Source organism: Vicugna pacos, chromosome 16 (genome assembly GCF_048564905.1).
Source record: "Vicugna pacos chromosome 16, VicPac4, whole genome shotgun sequence".
Taxonomy (NCBI): Eukaryota; Metazoa; Chordata; class Mammalia; order Artiodactyla; family Camelidae; genus Vicugna; species Vicugna pacos.
Window position 1 is genome coordinate 51,997,743 of NC_133002.1, and position 18,890 is coordinate 52,016,632.

General features: G+C 32.6%; 1 protein-coding gene across 8 annotated transcripts in view; it reads left to right on the forward strand.

Annotated features, from left to right (window-relative positions):
• The window catches only part of CEP112 (centrosomal protein 112), a 371,189-nt gene that overhangs the window by 32,492 nt on the left and 319,807 nt on the right, over positions 1-18,890 (forward strand). For all 8 annotated transcript variants that reach the window (XR_012059795.1, XR_012059798.1, XR_012059796.1 and 5 more), the window contains exons 5-8: positions 1,108-1,201; positions 3,070-3,147; positions 11,548-11,595; positions 11,847-11,924. Coding sequence is in view for 5 of the 8 variants with exons in the window: in XM_072939445.1 (XP_072795546.1) it covers positions 1,108-1,201; positions 3,070-3,147; positions 11,548-11,595; positions 11,847-11,924 (298 nt within the window). In the remaining 3 variants the exon portion in view is untranslated. The remainder of the gene's footprint in view (positions 1-1,107; positions 1,202-3,069; positions 3,148-11,547; positions 11,596-11,846; positions 11,925-18,890) is intronic.

The window sequence follows — 18,890 nt, forward strand, 5'->3', positions numbered from 1 at the left end:
GATTATTTTCAAAATATTACTGTATTTTTCTCGTTTATTTTTAAGTATTTGTATCTCTGGGCTATTGAGTAGGGATATAAAAAATCAACAGCTTTCTTTAAAACAGATTTTTCAGACATTGTGAATTACTTAGTAACTAGTCTAAGAAATGTTATTCTGTCAGTGTTAACTGCTAAAGAACACACTCATTTTTAATCTTTTTGAACTACTGTCTGTCTTTTGGGAATTCTTTGGGTATTCTGTCTTTTGGGAATACTTAGTATGACCCACAATTTGTGAAAGAAATCCTGAAGTGGCTAGTGGTTGAAAGTCAGGGACTTTAATTCATTAAATAATGGTTAGTTTTCATTTTGTGTATCTTGAAGCAGCTGTTCTGAGAAAAGATATTTATGATGATGAAACTGATTGAAGTAGCCTGAACAAGAGTGTATGAGAGACTCCAGGCTGAAGTAGAATACTGAGAATGATATTTTTGTACTATATTTTATATTGGAGAAAAATCTTTTTGTCCAAATTCATCTGAAAACCTAAACTGTTTTCCTATTTATGCTGTACTTATCACATTTTACCTGAATTAACCTGGCATATTTTTAAATTTAAGACTTTGATTTACCTGTGGTTTCTGACACACTTTCAAATTAATTCATACTTTCAGCTCATGAAATTGTTGATTTGTATGTTTATTTGTTGTTTTATATATTTTAAGATTTCATGTTGATGTGATACATGAATCCAGTAAAACTTGCTAACCTTTCAGAACAGTTATCTTCTCTGAGAAGGAATGCTTCATTTTTTCTCCCCCTACACTTAGGAAAAAGGGGAATACTTGTGGTTTATTACAGTCCCACTTAACAGTAGCATTTTTTTGTAAGCAAACATGTGGCGTTTAGGTGACATTTTATTTATAGTTTAATATAATTGAAATAAAATGTGAGAAATACAAGTGGTTATTGTTTGTATTTCTTTTTTCTTTGCAATTGAAACATCATTGTTAATATAAACAATCATCTCATTTCCAAAAGAAAAAAAATTGGTAATCCTAGATTTGAATACTTCTGCATCCTGTGAATTCCCCCGATTCTGACTGTGACTATTTTGGTCTCCTAGTAGGGAACAATGCATTGCGAAGCTCCAAACCGGATCGCAGTCTATGAGTCCAACCTTCAGAGAAGACGGACAAATTATTACTCCAAAAAGTTGTGTAAGATGAGATTCGTTTGTTTTTTGTTTGCTTCTTGTTTTAAAATAATCCCCATACATTTTTAGTTTCGTGTTGTCAAATTCCAACAGTTACTTACAAACAATGAATAAAGTCTGATGGTTTTGGTGCACATCCTGGTTTCAAAGAAAGTGATATATTTGGTATACGCCACAGCATTCCTTCTGCTTTCCCAAAGATTCTGAGGCATCATGTTAGTCTGTCATTTTCCTGAACATTGAAGAATAACTTTGAAAAGCTTCATTTTTTTTTAGTTCTTTTTTCCTCTTTATTCAATCTGTGTGTAAAAACGGTTAGACATACAGCAGTCATAAACTTAAGCAACTGGGATTAGTTTGCAGTGAAGTAGGGAACACTGCCTTTCTGATGAAGGTGAACTGTTTACATTTGGAAATATGAATACTTTTCTTGCATTAATTGCTTAACACAGTTTTGGTTTGAACGTGGAGCTAATGAGCTTTCCAGTTAGCTTTGTAAAGGAGACTTTGCCTGCTTGCTATAGTCTTTTTTGCATAACTCTGGCTTGTCTTGGGTTACAAGGAGATCTTATGTGATACATGACTGTTTTAGCACATATTGCTCTGAATATAACTCCTTGCATTTTCTCAGGTATGGAGAGTTCAAGTTTGGAACTTTCAAGAATATTTTAGTGTAAAGAGTAACACATTTAAAATATTTGTGGATTTATTATCAATCATTGTACTTTACTCAAAATAAACAAAGGAGGTACATTTTTAAAGACATCCTCATTCACACACACAAAAAAACATACAAAAAGCAAGGGATCAACAGTAGAACAGTAATGAATTTTAATATAGTATATATAATAAACCCAACATTTTGTTCAATAGAAATTTGGCAACTCACTAAAATATGAAGAACATTTTAGTATATTTTTATCACTTCAGATAATTTAAATGACCATAGGTAAATAGATTTGTTTATTAGTAATGAAGTTTCCTAGAAGCATGAAGATGTTATACCTACAAATTAAATTTAAATTTAAATAACAAAAATTTTTAGCAGTACTATAAAATGTACATTATTATTTTATACAGCATTACCTTGCTAAGTTTTTAGATTTCTCAGGTCATTGTCCATTTCTGGGCACAGATCTTTGGCTCTTCTCAGTTAATCATAATTTTAATCTGGTTTGATAATGTGCAATGTAATAAATTATATGGAAGGGAAAAAACATGGAATTTTAATTTTGTTTAAAGTAAAGAATTACCATACCTATGTTTTTATGAGGCGAATCCAAAACTTATTTCTCTTTATGTTCAGTGGATGAATGAGAATTAATTTAAGAACAAAGAGCTTCTTGGACATTAACACAAACTTCCCTGTTAACTAATTTTAACAAGAGTAAATAATTCATCTTTTCAAGTGTTCCTCTATCCCCCTTTAAAGCTACTGTGGTATACCACAATTAAAACTTTTTGTAAGAGAACTTAAAGAGAAGAGTTTGGATTATTTTTTAAAATATTCTTTTGATTTTTTTTTTTTTGAAATCTAGTTACTGTGTGAATATATCGTAAAGGCATCTCATAGCCCTAAGCGGCTATAATAAACAGTCATTACTTAGAACTGAGAACTAGCTCAGTTGTAACATAATCCTTTCCTCTGAGGGCACTATAGCATTACTAAAAAAACACACAAAACTCTCATTACTCTGAATGACATATATTGTCCTGTTTTCTCCCTCCCTCCTCTTCCCCCTCCCCCGTTCCCTTCCTGTTCCTTCCTTCCTTCTTTTCCTCCCTTCTTTCTCTCCTTCCTTTCCTCTTTTATTTCTTCTCTCACTCCTTCTTCCCTCCATCCTGTCTTCCTTTTTCTCTTTTGTATTTCAGGAAGTTCATTCGAAAAAGTCTGCTCTTTCTTTGGATGACAGTGACATCGAAGCTCGCCTTAATAGTTGGAATCTTGGGGTAAAAAACATGTTTTATGTCTATATATTGATGTGGCAGAATCGTATTGTATTTGGAAAACATCTGAACTAATTGAATTCTAAGCAGTGACTATTATTGGATGTTAGACATTTTGTACTGTGTTAGCACTGAGAAAGACTTGGGGAACAGGAAAGAGAAATAACATCCCAAAGAAGCATAAAATAGTCCCTGCCCTCAACAAGCTGCATTTTCTTGTTGGTGAAATAAGAGATACACATATGAAACAGTTAAACCATACTTTAAGACCATATATGATCAAATACCAAAGTGAGTTATACAGGAAGTAGAATACTGAGGGGGAGGGCAGGGGAAAGGGTCAGAGAACAAGTCATCTGGTTTAAAAGAATTCTCAGGGAGACATCATGGCTGAGCCGCCACCATGGACACCAGTTTTCAGGTACAGAGGCTGAGGGGCACAAGTGTGTTTGGATAGGTGGAGGGGAAGGGAGCTAGAATTCAAGGCAGAAGTAGGTGTGAAGAAAGATGTGCTGGTGTAAGTCAACTGTCTGGACTGGATCTTTGGGATTTATGCAGAGGATTAGAGGACAGTGGTGTCAGGCTGGATTGTATCCGAGCTTTGAATGCTGAATTGAGAAGTTTAGCTTTAAAATTTTAGGCAGTAGTGAGCCCTGGAGGTTAATTTTTTCCCCCTCTACATTCTACCTTATGTATATGCTGTTTAAATGCTTTGAGGAAGTGAAAAGGGAGTTAATCAATTTTTAATGACACTTCATAATTATAAAAATAATTTACCCCTTGCAAAATTTGAAAAACGCAGAAAGTCAGAAGAATAAAACATGTTTTAAAATCTTAAACTGAGAGATATATTAACATTTTTTCACATATCTCTTTCCCTCATTTTTTTCTGTATTTATAAAATTAAAATTTAAACAAAACTGGGGTCATATTATAAATACCATTTTAAAATGTTCTGTTTTAAATTTGGTACAAGTTTATAATAGCTCTATTAACATGAATATTAATGGCAGCACTATTTTTTCTTTTGGGTGGATATTTCATAACTTATTTAAGCATTATGACTGTTTTTTGACATTTAGGTTGCTCCCAGTTTCTTAGTAATATAAGTAATACTGCAATAAAATTCCTTGAAAGACTTTTTTTATACATACTTGGTTGCTTTCTTAGGTTACGTTCAATCTTGGTACATTGCCCTCCAGAAGGTGTATACCAGTTTATTTTCCATCCAGCAGTATATAGGACTGTCTTTTTCTCGGTTCTTCACTGGCATGGGGTATTGTTATTTAAAAAAAAAAAACAAACGAAACCTAAAACCCTTGCTACTAATAATGGTCTTTAATGAAATCACTGCTTTAGGAATATCGACTAGGTGGTATTATGAAGGTTGTATTATAGGATGTGCTTAGAAATGAAGAAAGGGAACCAAACAGCTTTTAGGTATTTGTAGTGGCCTCCACATTGGTGTGATTTCTGTGACGATGGAAAGGGTTGAAAGGAAAAAGATTTCCAAGAGAATAAAGAATGCTTAGTGACTTAAAAGAAAGAAGAAGAAGAAAAAAGAATGCTTAGTGACTGACTGGTGGGCTGAACAGGAGGGCACCTTAAGATTTGGTCCTAGGAAATGGGAGTGTTGGCTCTCTGTCAGTTAACTGATTGTCGGATGGATGGATCCATTTTAGGGGTTTACAAGTTTTATTTTAGATTGGTGGAGTTTAAAGAGATGGTAAGACTCATTGGGAAGTTCAAGGTTTTCAGCTTCTTGAGTCTCAAGGGCTCATGAAGGAGTCATATTTTGTCGTCGTGGTGCTGGAGGTGGTGTTCACCCAGAGTCTGAAACAGCTTTAGTCTTTAGAGACTTCAGGGTGAGGAGAGCTGGGTGGAGAGAACAGAGTGAGGAGGGCTGGCTCATGCAAGTGGCCATAGTTAGAGGGAGGGAAATGGATAAGAATTTAAAGCAATGTGAATCTCTTTGTCACTTTGAGAATATGTTAATGAAAGAGAAGAGACAAATGAAATTGATAATGAGAGGGGAATAGTAAGTCAAAAGAAAAACATTTCACATTTGAAGGGGTAGAGGAAGTTGCTATTGGAGGGAGGTCCTGAGTTACTAGTGTGGGAGAGAATCAGACAAATTCTTTTTGCCAGAAAGCAATACCAAAATGAAAAATAAAATTCTGGGCTATGCTTTTAAACTTGCCTTTGCCCTTAGCCATTTGAAACTTCTGACGTACTTTTCTTAGCACATAGAGTACTTTTTACAATTATTTAACTGTTAAGAGATTAAATTTTTTATTCATATAATAAAATTAAAATAAAACATTATTTTGAGGTAATGCCTTAAAACTAGGACTGCCTGAGGTTTTGTTTCACATTTTTATTGTTCAAAGAATGTACCAACAGTGTAAAATATAAAAGTCTTGCACTTTTACATATTTATAACATATATGCATTAATCAGGTTGAACTATAGTCTCTTGATCGCAGTAGAATAATTTAAATATCCGGTATATTAGAAAGTTTAGATTTTGCTTTGATTTTAGTTTTGTATGAGAATGTGTGATGGATTTTTTCTCTTTCTTCCTCTGAATGATCAGTTAATAGCTAGTTAATTTTTGTGCTTTATACTAAGGGTACATTCTTTTATTGCTGGCATGCTTGTCAACACCTTCATCCTGATGCATTAGATGTTCTAGATTTTGAATTTTCTATTTTTTTAAATATTTTTCCCAAATATATTCTTTCTTTTCCCAGGTGTATGTTGATATTTCTTCTAGGAATACATAATTCAAGTAGAGATTTACTTCCTAAGCCTAGTAATTAAGTTTTCTTTCTGTGTTTTTTAAATTACTCTTTAACCTTTCTAACCTTTAGCTCCTGAGAAGTTTTCTTGCTTTGTTAACATATTTTATATATATTTTATGCTATCTTTATATAAATTTTTATTCTTTTTTCTTTTTTCCTGAGGATGGGTGGGGGACCAAGAGGAGGAGGACTCTCCCGGGCCTTCCATCTGGGTCAGCAGCCATCCATGCATTTCCACCCTGGGTCTCTGTGCAGACCCTCACACCCACCAGGAGCAAACAGTGAGGACTCTTTAGGTAGAATCTCTAAGGTCACATCTCTGGAAACAGAGTCCAAGAGCAGGATCTGGGCCTGCAGAATCTGTGCAGGGAGAATATCTGGACAGGCAGTGGAGGGAATGGGACCTGGCAGAAGAAGGAGCCAGGCGAGGTCATTGGGAGTGAGGCTCCCCCTGATCCTGTGAGGAGCTCCAGAGGGTGTACAACATCCCCACTTGGAGGTCAGGGCCCAGCAGGGAGAGGGTAAAGTTCCCTGTCGAGGGCTAAGAGCGCCTGTGAGCTGTTAGCAGCTGGGGATGCCCCAACTGTCCCACTGATTGTGGCTGTCCTCAGTGTGGCCGATTGAGAACTGTTCTAATCGGTCACCCAGACATAGCTGTGCCACTGGTGAGCCAGGAACATGAGTAGGTCCAGTTGAGATGAGTTGTTCCAGTAGATGAGCTGCCCAAGTTGCCCACCTACAGAGTTGAGAGCTAAATAAAGTAGTCGTAGTTGGAAGCCGTGGGTGATTTGTTACACAGCTAAAAGCTAATCAGTACAGTAGATGCTGCCGGTTTTCTAAAGAGATTGTGCCAGTTTGCATTCTCATCAGCAGCTTGTACCAGTTCCTACTCCAATACTTTTTCTTCAGTACTTGGTATTGTCACTTAATTTTTTTTTAGTTATAAAACTTAGCCATTCTTTTTTTTTTAAATTAGCTATTCTTGAGAGTGTTTAGTGACATTGCATTGTGTGGTTTTTTTAAATATGTGTTTTCCTGATGACTGATAAAGTTAGATGCCTTTTAATATGTTTATTGACAGTTTGGCTAGCCTTTCAGAAGTGCTTCCTTAAGGCTTTGCCAATTTTCCTGTTGGGTTGTCTGCCTTTTTCTTACCAATATATAAGAACTTTGTATCTATTCTTGGTGAGTCCTTTGGAATATAATATTATATGTATTTTCTTCCATTTTGTTGCTCTCTTCCATTCACTGGTGTCTTTGATGAACAGAAATTTTAATGCAGTTCATTTTCACATTTTTTCATCTTATGAAAAAATGCTTTTTGTGCCCTGTTTAAGGTCTTTGACCATTTTAAGTTCTTGATGATGTTCTATGTTTTCTTCTAGCAGCTCTGTTGGTTCACTTTTTCTATTTAGATCTATTTACCATTTGGAGGTGATTGTTGTATATGTTCTAAGATAGGGAGTTAAGATTTGTTTTTGTCCCTTATAAATATTCAGGTGACACTCCCATTTATTGAAAAGACTATTCTTTTCCTGTTGCACTGCAGTGGTATTTGTCTCATGCATTAGATGACAGTACATGTATGTTTCCATTCTGTTCCTGTGACTTATTTGCTTTTTTTGAGCCAGTGGATGGTGTCTATATCTGTATTTAATTTGTGCTCCTTAAATGTTTGTTGAAATTGAATAAACCAATGAATGAACCTTATTTGTAGCATTTCTTCTGTGGAAAACATTTTTTCAAGTTCTAAAATATTGGCATAAAAAAGTTATTTTGGAGCATAATTGATTTGACACTGAGGACTGAATTTATTTTATGCTATAGTAAGAGTTTTGGCATTTCTTCTGATGGATGCTATGACTTAGAAACGCTTATTTTAGTTGTTTTGCTAGTAGTATATTGCTCAATAATGTCCTTTCCTCTAAGACAGCTAAGATATTAGATAAAATGTCTTTCTATTTTTCTGGAGCCTTAGAACATCTCTATCTGATCAACATTAGTTAATCCATAAGGAGGTCACTTTGACCAAATCCTGATTAATTTGAAGAAACAAACTGACAGAACCCTTTGTAACCAAACAATTCTGCTAAAAAAACTAAACAAAATAAAATGTCAAAAGCCAGTTTTCATTAGAGAGCATTCAGATATCTGTATTCAGGTCTAGTTTAAATTATTATTTATTTTATTATTGTGATTCTATTTGTTTCTTAAACAAGAAATGCCCTGTCATGTGATTTATTCTTGTTATTGGAACTTAATTACTTTTGGCTTTGCTTTTTATATAATATTTTGTTAGACTTTAATGTTTCACATAAGTTCTTTTTATCCTCCATTTTGGACATTTCCTTATTGTGGTATTCTTTCTTGAGGTATTATGAGAGAACAAGAAGTCTTCTAAAAGAGCATGAAAAAAGTAAATGTTAAGACTGTTTACAGATTGCTTCAAGTCCCTGTTACTTGTGGATTACGAAGTGGGAACATTTAACTTCAAAGCACATCTGGCTGCTGTTATAAAATCAGAAAATAGTTTGCTTATTTCCCTCAAATAGACTCAAGAACATACTCTACTATGAATAATTCTCATTACATATTAAAAGTGGTTAAGAGACAAATTCAGTCTATTGTAAATGAATACCAACAATTGAAGATTTATACTTGTTTACAGTGTTCATTGTTGCTTTTAAATAATTAAAATAGACTTTTGGTCAACTTGAGAAGGGAAATTTATGATAACAGAATGAGTACTAAACTTCTGTATTTAATGGCTTTTAAAGATGAAGAGGATGAAATAAGAGTTACTTCTGCATAGTTGAAAGGCTACATTGTAATTAGCTAAACCAATATTTTGTACCCTGCTTATGAATGTAGAGCTGGGTAAAAATAAGTCACAGATGGTTTTCTTGGCTTTTGGTTTTAAATTTTAAGCTTAATTAGAGCTTGAGCATCTTTGAGAATTCTCTATTTCCCTCATCCTTTATTTTTCCCCTTATATTTAATTCTGCTTCATGAATTAGGGTTTTATATATTGCAGATTTGTGTGTGTCTTTGAAGGCCTTATTTCTATGCTGGTTTTCTCCATTCCAAAAATAGAGAATGGTTACTTACTTTTCATATATATACCTTCAGACAATAAATATTTATTGAGTGTGCTTTGCTGCCTGCTGGAAATTTTCTGCCTCTATTTTTCAAGAAGCTGTGTATATATAGTACAGTGTTATTTACTAAAGAATATGCCTCTTTCTCTACCATGATATTTAAGTAGATTTTATTATTATCTTTACCTAGTAAATGTTTCCCAAAGTAAATGTACTAATTCATACAACCCAACAGTGTTACTCCACATCTGGAACACTTTTACTGTCAAGTTTTTAATGTATGCCAATCTGGTGGCTGTAAAATACCATCTCTTTGTAGTATTACTTTACATTTTTCATATTTCTAAACAGATTGAACATATTTTCATTTGTTTTTGTCATTCACATTTCCTCATCTGTTAAATGTGGCTCAAGTTTTTTCCTATTTTTTTCCTAATGGATTGTTGTTCTTTCTTTCATGGATTTTAAAAGACCTTCTTTACACATATTGTAGACTAATTATATGTGCAAACATCTTCCAGTTAATGGTTTGCCTTTTCAGTTTATTTATAATATCTTTTTTAGAGATAAGTTCTTATTTAAAGTGATCAAAGTTATTGATTGATTTTTTGTTTATACTTTTTTGTGTGTCTTGTTTACAGAAATATTCTCAACTCTGAAGCCATAAAATCATTCTTCTTAATTGTCTTCTGAAAGCTTTATAATCCTGCAATTAATTAGAAGTGTTTAATACATTGAGAATTTATGATATATGGTGTGAGGAAGGGATCTACTCTTATTTTCTCCCTCTCATTGAACACATCCTTATTTGCTCAATAATTTGCAGTGCTATGTCTTTCATGAATCATATTCTCATATATATTTCAGTTTCTGTTACTTTCTAGTCAGTTTCTTTGACTTATTTCATTACTATAGTTTTATTATGTCTTTGTAAGACAACTCACGTTGATTTTTTTCTTTAGACATGTCTTGTATAGTCTTGTCCCTTTGTTTATTTAGATACATTTTATAATGATCTTATCACATTTTCCAAAAATTATATTGAGATTTTGGTTTGAATAAATTTAGTAACTAGATAAGTTAAGGGGAATTGACATTTTTATAGTGTGGAGGCTATCAAAAACATGATTTCACTCTTTTTATTTCAGTCTTAATGTCTTTCAGAAAAGCTTAATTATTTATTCCATAAAGGGTTTATGTATAATTTTACAGATTTACTTTTAGGAATTATATATTGTTTTATGATTATAAGTGATATCTTTGTAAAATAATCTTTTATTCTAGGTGATTTTTGCTAATTTACAGAAATGCAGTTGACTTTTACAGATTGATTTGGCCTCTGATAACTTTGCCAAGCTCTTACTTGGTCAGCCTCTATTTAACATCTTTCTGTTTTTTTGTCTTTATTTATTGTGTTCTTTATGAACTCCCTTAAATTTTTAAGAATTATGCTTGAATACATATTGTTCTCATGGTGGTGGAACATAAATATCATCAAGTATTGACCTGCAGGTGAGTGGCCTGCCTTAAGTGGATTGTACAAAAACCCTGATGAATCAGAGTGCTGCAGACAAGGGAGTCAAAAGGGGGACTGTATTACCATTTTCTTCAATTTCATGGACTTTTTAAAAAAAGTGATTCCTTCTGCTGACAGGTTTTGGTTTTAATTTTCTATTTTTATAGTAAGTTTTTATAGATATCAGATCCTTTTTTCTGTTCATGATTATTTATATTTGATTTTTTTTAACAAATAATAGCCAGTGATGATATGAGAGCAGTGGCTTGGGTAGTTTATTTCTTAGTTCAGGAAGGCTCTCTTCTCCTGCTCCACTGAGCTTCAGTTTCTTTAGTAAATGGAGCCTTCGTTTTGACTTGTCTTCTTCTGATTCATTGATTCTGTGTTGTTTCTGTAGGGCTCTTTTTTTCAGCTTCTTTTTTCTTTTTTCTTTTTTTTTCATTGTGGACAATCTTCCTTCCAAGGAGCCTCCATCTTCTGCAGAAGTGATTTCTTCCTAAGATTGTCTTCTCTGGTTCTTCATACTTTCCATGACCTTCTGGTTGTATTCTGGTTGCTATTATGGAGGTAAATTTAAGGATTCACACACCAAGTCTGCCTGGGAGTGTAGTGATTGAGACGTAAGAGATGATAGGTGGATGATTACAAGGGTTGGAGGGGTAGACAGAAGTACAGAGGCACCAGAAGACCTGCAGTGTTTTGGTAACCTAAGCCATTCAGGATTCTGGGAGGGGAAAACATGAGGTGAGGAGAAGTGGAGATGAGGCCAGGTAGTTAGGCTGTTAGAGGTTCACGAAGGTGTAAAAAAAACTTCTCTGCAAAGAAGTTCCCGTTTTATATTTTATTTGTTAGTGGGCCACTGAAAATATATTCTGCATTACTCTAAGAAACATATAAAATATTAATAAATATAGAAAACATTTTCATATAGCAGTTTACTTAAAACTCAAATATTAATGTCTTCATTTTATTTTTAAATTTTCAGATAGAAAATCCTCGGTACCTGAGGCAGAAGCCTATCCCTGTTACTTTGGTAGGTGAAAATTGCATTTAACTTTTCCTATGGTCAGATATTTTAAAATAATATAATCATTAAGTTATTCACAGAAAATAATGCATTATGAAGCATAGTATTCTTATTAATTCTATCATATGGAAGTGAATAAATTACATTTTTTTCTCCAGTGTTGGTATTCTTTTGGCATTAACTTCAGGCAATTTAGAATTTACTTTTGGATAAGCAAGGCCTGAAAAAGGATTGAATAATTCTTACTCTTTCAACAGATGACTCCCAAATTCAGCCTTAGAAAATCCAGCAGTCTACACGATGATCATTTACTCTCTCGAATGCATGAGAAAGAGGTAGGATTGAGATATTTCTGATGTATCAAATTTATTAACACGATTTTTATATTTTGTATGTTTTCAGGTTCTATTTAGAATAATGATGCATGGTAAGAAGAGGTTGTTGTTGGTACAAATATAAAATAATGATACAGGTTACATTTTAAAAAGCCTTTTTGAGAGTAATGCTTATATTCAGATGCACCTTCTCTGAAGCTGGTGTTTTGAATTTCTTTCCTTTTAAAAATTGTCATTGATTATTTTTGCAACTCATTCTAAGTCAATACCAATCATTTTTTCTTTTCCTTTTATTTTGTACTAATTCTTACTTTTGAGGCTGCTTATGATAGAATAATTAAAGTAATTGAAAGGACCTGGCGTCTTTTTGAGGTTTTTTTTGGTCTTTCATTAAATAATGTCCTTATTCTCTTTGATGACATCTTGGGTCAGGGGTACACATACCAAGGCTCCCCACATACATGTTGAAAGACGAAACACTTAAAGCTATCATGTATTGCATCAGGGATTCATTTTAAAATGTGTGTGGCTTTATTTTTTTCTACACCCTTGTGTTTTGTTTTTCTTTTTGGCATACTGTAAAAATATTTGTGGCATCATTGAGAAGTTTGCATGTAAACATCGACTTACTCCATATCTTAAAATATATCCAGTGTCTATTTTGGCTAAAAAAACCTTTGTACAGTTACACAGTCATTTCAGACTATTTTTGACAAAATTTTTTGATCATGCTTTTTCTCCATCCTAAAATATTTAAAAGTATATGCTGATGGAGAGAGTATAGCTCAGTGGTATAGAGTGTGTTTAGCATGCACGAGGTCCTGGATTCAATACCCAGTACCTTCATTAAAAAAAACAAAACCTAGTTCCCTCCCCTCAAAAAATAAAAATAAATTTTGAAAAAGTATATGTTGAGTTGCCCCATTAAGAGAACCATCTTAGTTTCATCTTCCTTTTAAAGTAGTATTTGTGATTATAAAATAATTTGTGGATTTTTATTAAAGAAATTTTAGAAAATATGGACATATGTAAAGAAGGAAATAAAATCACCAATAAAACCAACACCTAGAAGTAAAGACACTGGTAAAATATCATTGTATTGCCTTTCAGTCTTTTCTTTATGTATCCTATAAACATTATTCTTCCTTAGAAAATTGAGATATCATATATAATGTTTTATGTATCTTGAGTATTTTTATGCTATTAAATAGTTCCTAAGGATTTATGTTTAATGGCTGTATTATAGTTCATATTATAGAAGTATCCTCAGTTAGTTTAATTTATCCCTGTTGTCAAGTATTGAGGTTGCCTATAGTTTTCATGAATATGAATAATTCTGGGAAGAATATCCTTGTATCTCTCTCTATTATACATGCATTTCTAAATATTTCTATGGGGTAATGAGTTGTGTATTACATGATAAAATTGAAAAGATGGATTTTTATAATTTTATTACCATAAACAATTTAACCTCTAAAATGGAAGTTAATACTTGGAAGTCACATGAAAATTGTATGTGATTATAAGGTACAAGTAAAGAATGTATTATATGTGAAAATGAGAATGAATATAAAAAGGCAAATGTAATTAGGAGCCATTGAAGGCAAAGGAAAGTAGCAGTTTAGATTGCTTTTATCAATACAAAATACTAATTATATTTTTAATACAGAATGTGTAATTTTTAAGAAAAGTTTTTTCAATTTCAGGACAAAATTTTTTACTGTTTTAATTTCTTTTTTTTTTTACTGTTTTAATTTTTGATATAGAAAAATACCAATCATTCAAAGAAAGATATTCAGAATTTAGTCCAGGAAAAAACATAGATCTTCCTGAATTACGTGTATGTTCTCTATGCTATACATAATATAACTGTTAGAGATCATGATGTTTCCCCTGTTCTGATCACTAGAAAGATCAGAGATTCCAAAAAAAATCTTCAGCATCTGTAATAGTTTATGACATGTGTTTTTGTGTGCTGTCCTGAATCTTTGTTCTTAGTGGTCTCTTAGTGTTTCATAATCTTTCCAGTTTTTAATTTATCTTCTTTAATTTTACTGTATTTGTGAATATTTGTGTAAGTGTCTCACATTCTTTCTAGGATAGTATATAAATAGATGAATAAATTAAAAATCCATTTAAAAAATAATTTAAAAAAGAAAATACCAAACTTCTTTAATATTTTTGTCTGCTTTCCGGAGATAGTTTTTTTAAGTTTCCCATAGATACATCATGATATGTATAGCTATCCTTTAGAAGGATAATCTTATGTCTCCTTACTTAAGTCACTTTTGTTAAACATTTATTTGTGGAAATGAGGATAATTGCTTTTCTGTTTTGAAATTCAGCAGACTCTTGCACGTCCACAAAAGGCAACCCTGATGTGTTTTGTGCATATTCTCATCTAAAAGCACTGTTGTTGTTGTTGGGTGGTGTTTTAAAAATAATAAATAGCATTGTTTCCAGTGAGTGAAGTGTTTTTTTTAAATGAAATATTAAATATTAGATTAAATATTTCATCTTCATTTTCTCAACATCTACTCTTTATTTTTCAAGGTAATCATTGCTAAAAATTTAATGTGTATTCTCTTTAAAAGTTTCTAGGACTGTCTCTTTTTTAAAATAGAAATAAGAACCTAGGTCAGATTCTATATGCTGTTTCATTTTGCTTTTTTAACTTAAGTATATATTCTGATGATTTTTTTTATATCAGAAATATGGCTTCATGCTTTTTAGAAGTTGCATTGTATTTTATTTTACTGATGGACTACATTTTATTAATATAGATTTCTATTGAGGGATATTGATTATCTAGAGTATTTTGCTACAATAGACAATGTTTAAGAATATCCCTGTGTATATTTTTGTGTATTGCATGTTTATTCTCATGTGATAAATTCTGTAGGGTGGAATTGCTCAGTCACTTTAAATTTTTGATTGACATCAATAGATTGCCCTTAAAATAGGGTTATGTCTGTCTAGGACTGCAGGCCTGGAAGAGAATGGGGAGTGATGGCTACTGTGTATGAGAGTTCCGATTTTGGAGTGATGGAAAGGTCGTAAAAGTAGATTGTGGTGATAGTCGTGTAATTCTCTGAAATATTAAAAGACATTGAATTGTATACTTTAAGTGGGTGAATATTATAGCATGTGAATTATATATGTCTTAATAAACTATTTGAAAAAGGTTAGGTCTGTTTATACTTGCATCATTGGGTTTGAGAATGTGTTCCCATTTCATCATCAACACTGAATTGTAAACATTTTTGATTATCTATGAGATGAAAAATAGTATCTTGTTGTTTTGATATTTACATTGCTTTTATTATAAGTGAGAATGAACATACTTTTTGTCTGTTTATTGCCTTTTTAATTTCACTTTTGTGAGCTATCTTTTCTTATATTTCCGTATTTTTGTTAAATTGTTTGTCTTCATTGTGATTCCTAAGAACAATTTATATGTAAAGGAATTCAGGTTTTTGTCATGTATCTTGCAAGTATTTTTCTCTGTATGTCTTTTGATTTATTTGTTTTTTTTTAAATGTATACATGTTTTCTTTTCCAATAGTTGAATCTATCAATCTTTTGTCTATGGCTTGTGTTTTTTGTATCATGTGGAAAAACTTTCTTTTTCCAAGATTATGAAAGAAGTTAACTCGTATTTTTGTCTTTTTTAATCTTATTTTTATATTTAAGTCTCAGATCCATTTCAGAGGGTTTTGCTATGAGTAGTGATGATGATCTAGGTTAGTCAATTCTGTAATGTTATAAAATCAAAATTTAGATGGTTGAAATGCTTAATTAAGTTACAGAATGCAGTAAGTGTGGAGAGAATTGAGAGAGATGAAATTCTGTACAGATTATCTGTGTCATGAAACATTTAATAAAAGTTTTAATTCTGTTGATGACGCGTTGGTGTCCTAAAATATTTAATTGGCCTTTATAAATCAAACTTTATGGAACACAGCTTTCATTTTAAGTTTATGATTGTGTGAAAAATACCTTAGATGTTAAGTGAGTAATATTCACAATAGTATTTTATTAGAATTGAAGAACTGTAGTAGTTTTCTTTTGGTGGCTAAAAATACACCTATGAAATATTTTAAGATGAAAAAATGTTTTTCAGTTTATTGGAGCATTATGGGAAAACATGTTCAGTGACGGTGATCCTTTTATTTTAACCTTAACCTCATTCACAAGCATACTTGGACTTGTCTGCCTTTGTAATTGCTAACATGTTTCCTCTGATATCCACATCATAGACCTGTGTGACAGTGAGCCTCATCAAACAGTGGGGTTTTTTTTTTTTTTTTGTATTTTTAAAAAAAGATTTCTGACATAGATTAAGACATTTGGAAAACCGTTGTCACTGAAAATGAGACAAGAGACAATGCAACAAGGGGAGATCAATTTTCAGAGCAGCCATCAGTGTTCAGAGAACAGATGGTAGAAATTGCTCTTTTTGTGAAATAAAATAGAAAATTTCCTTTGAACTTCACCTCCACCCATATTGAATGCTCCCACCCATCGCCTAGAAGAGGATACTGCTTCTTTCTTACGTAATGCTAATTAGGCATTTTTTTCTTTTGCAAATCTACTAGTTAAATGTAGAATTTAAGTACATCCAAGAGGACAAACTGCACAGTCACTGACATAATAAATGAGAGAGTTGATATTTTGAAACATTTCTTATCAATACAGCATTCCAATACACGCAGTCTCACCAAATAAATAATGATCCAGAGGAGTATCTCTGTAAATCACATGCCGGCAGGGATTAGGTCATTGCCAGTGTCCCAGCAGCCTGCTGTCTGACCCCTCCCAGTCATGCTGTCTTCCATCTCCTCTAGCAGTAACCACTCTCCTGACTTTTCTGATAATTTCCCTCCGTTATTTTTGAAGTTGACTTCACCACCAGTGCCTGCATTCTTATAAATGCAATTATTATTTTTCAGTAGATTTTGAATTTCATTTAAATGGAACTATGCATTTATTTTTTGTGTCTTGCTTCTTTTGCTCAATGGTATGTTGGTGACATTCGTCCTTGTTCTGCCATATAGCTGTAGTTAGGTTCATTTACATTGCTGTCTTTTAAAGTGAATCTGCCACCATTTCTTGCCGTTTTGTCGATGAACCTGTTCTGATTTTTGGCTTTTACAAACAGTAATCCTTCGAACAATCTAGTACGTGTTTCCTGACACATGTGCAAGAGTTTCTCTAGGGCAGTGGTTCTCAAAGTGTGGGCCATGAACCCTGCGGTCCCCAAGACCCTTTCATGAGGTCTGTGAGGTCAAAATCATTTTTGTAATAATGTTTAAATGTTACCATTATTATTATTATTTACTGTATTGACATTTGCATTGACGTTGCAAACATGATGCTGGGTAACGCTATATCCCAGCCCACCAAATTGTACTGGTTGTCATATTCCTCACTGCCACGTGCTCACAGGGGAAACATGACCAGTTTTACTTAAGAATTTTCTCGATGAAGCAAGCAGAAAATTATTAATTTTATTAAATCTTGTACTTCAAGTATGCATCTTTTAGATGTCTGAGTGATGAAATGGAACTTTGTATAAAGGATGGATGGGACATATCAAAGTCCAGTGGCTGCCCAGAGGAAAAACATTTGTGTGCTTTTTCCAGGTATGAATTGCAGTAGCTGCTGTTTTTGTGGAATATCATTTTTACTTGAAAGAATGACTAATGGACAAAATGTAGTTTATTCAAGACTTGGATATTTGGCAGATGTTTTCTCAAAGATGAACAAAATGAGCCTGTCACTTCAACCAAAACAACTGACACTATTTGTTGCTAATGATAAAATTTGACCTTTTAATACAAATTAGAATTTTGGCATACTTGTATCAGTCACTGTGAGCTTGAGAGCTTTCCAATACTAAGACTTTTCCAATGAGATCAGTGGTGATATCAACCAATGTGAAGTTTTGACATTATGTAATGAAATTTTCAATATTTGGAAATCTCTATAACTCAGCAAACTGATGTTTTCCAAATGAGTAATGAATGATGTTATAAAGTCACGCATGGCTAAAGGATCCATTTCCAAATTCAGGAAAGGCCAACAGAACTTACTGTGATAGTAGTAAAAGTTTCAGATTCCACAGTGCAATTAACTTAAAAACCTAGCATTTATGAGTGTTCGTTTACTTAAAAAGAATTATCTACAATTATTCAAAAAGGGTATTAATATGCTCCTTCACTTTACAACTATGTATTTATGTAAAGGAACATTTAAGGAAGAACTAATTCCAACATTAGATAAATTCTTTGAGACAATAGAGATGGAGGGACTACTTCTCCACTCACTTCATGAGGCAGACTCTGACACTAAAACCAAAAAGAACATTACAAAAAAATTAAATCCCAGTAAAAATAAAAACATAAGAACAAAGTTTATTATCAATACATTGAGAAAAGACTTTTATTTAATAAATGATGCTGGTACAATCTCTCATTTACCTGGAAGAAAATAAAATTGGTCCTTTCCTCTAAAAACAAAAATAAACAAAAACAAATTATGGATGTACCTAAACTTTAACCTATAACTGCCCAAACAAAAAGTTTCAAAACAACAAAAATCTTGGCATTGGGAGATCTTCCTAACACAAAACCTTTCCAAACCTGGAACATATAAAAGGAATAATAGAAAATTTTCACTCAAGTGAAATAAGGACCTTGTAAGTAGAAGCAAGATCAATAGAAAAACGACCGTTTTGAGAAAATATTTGGGACAAACTGTGGGTTAATGTATACAGCACCAGGAGGTCTTCTGATTGACCGACTAACATGGATCAAAATTGTGAAAAGGCATTTCATAGAAGACCAGATTCATATGGCCCAAAAACATGTGAAAGAGACTGACACAGTAGTTTTCAGGGAAATGCAAATTAGAATAGTAATGAGATATCTACTCTTCTGGCGAAAATGTGAATTTACCTTTAAC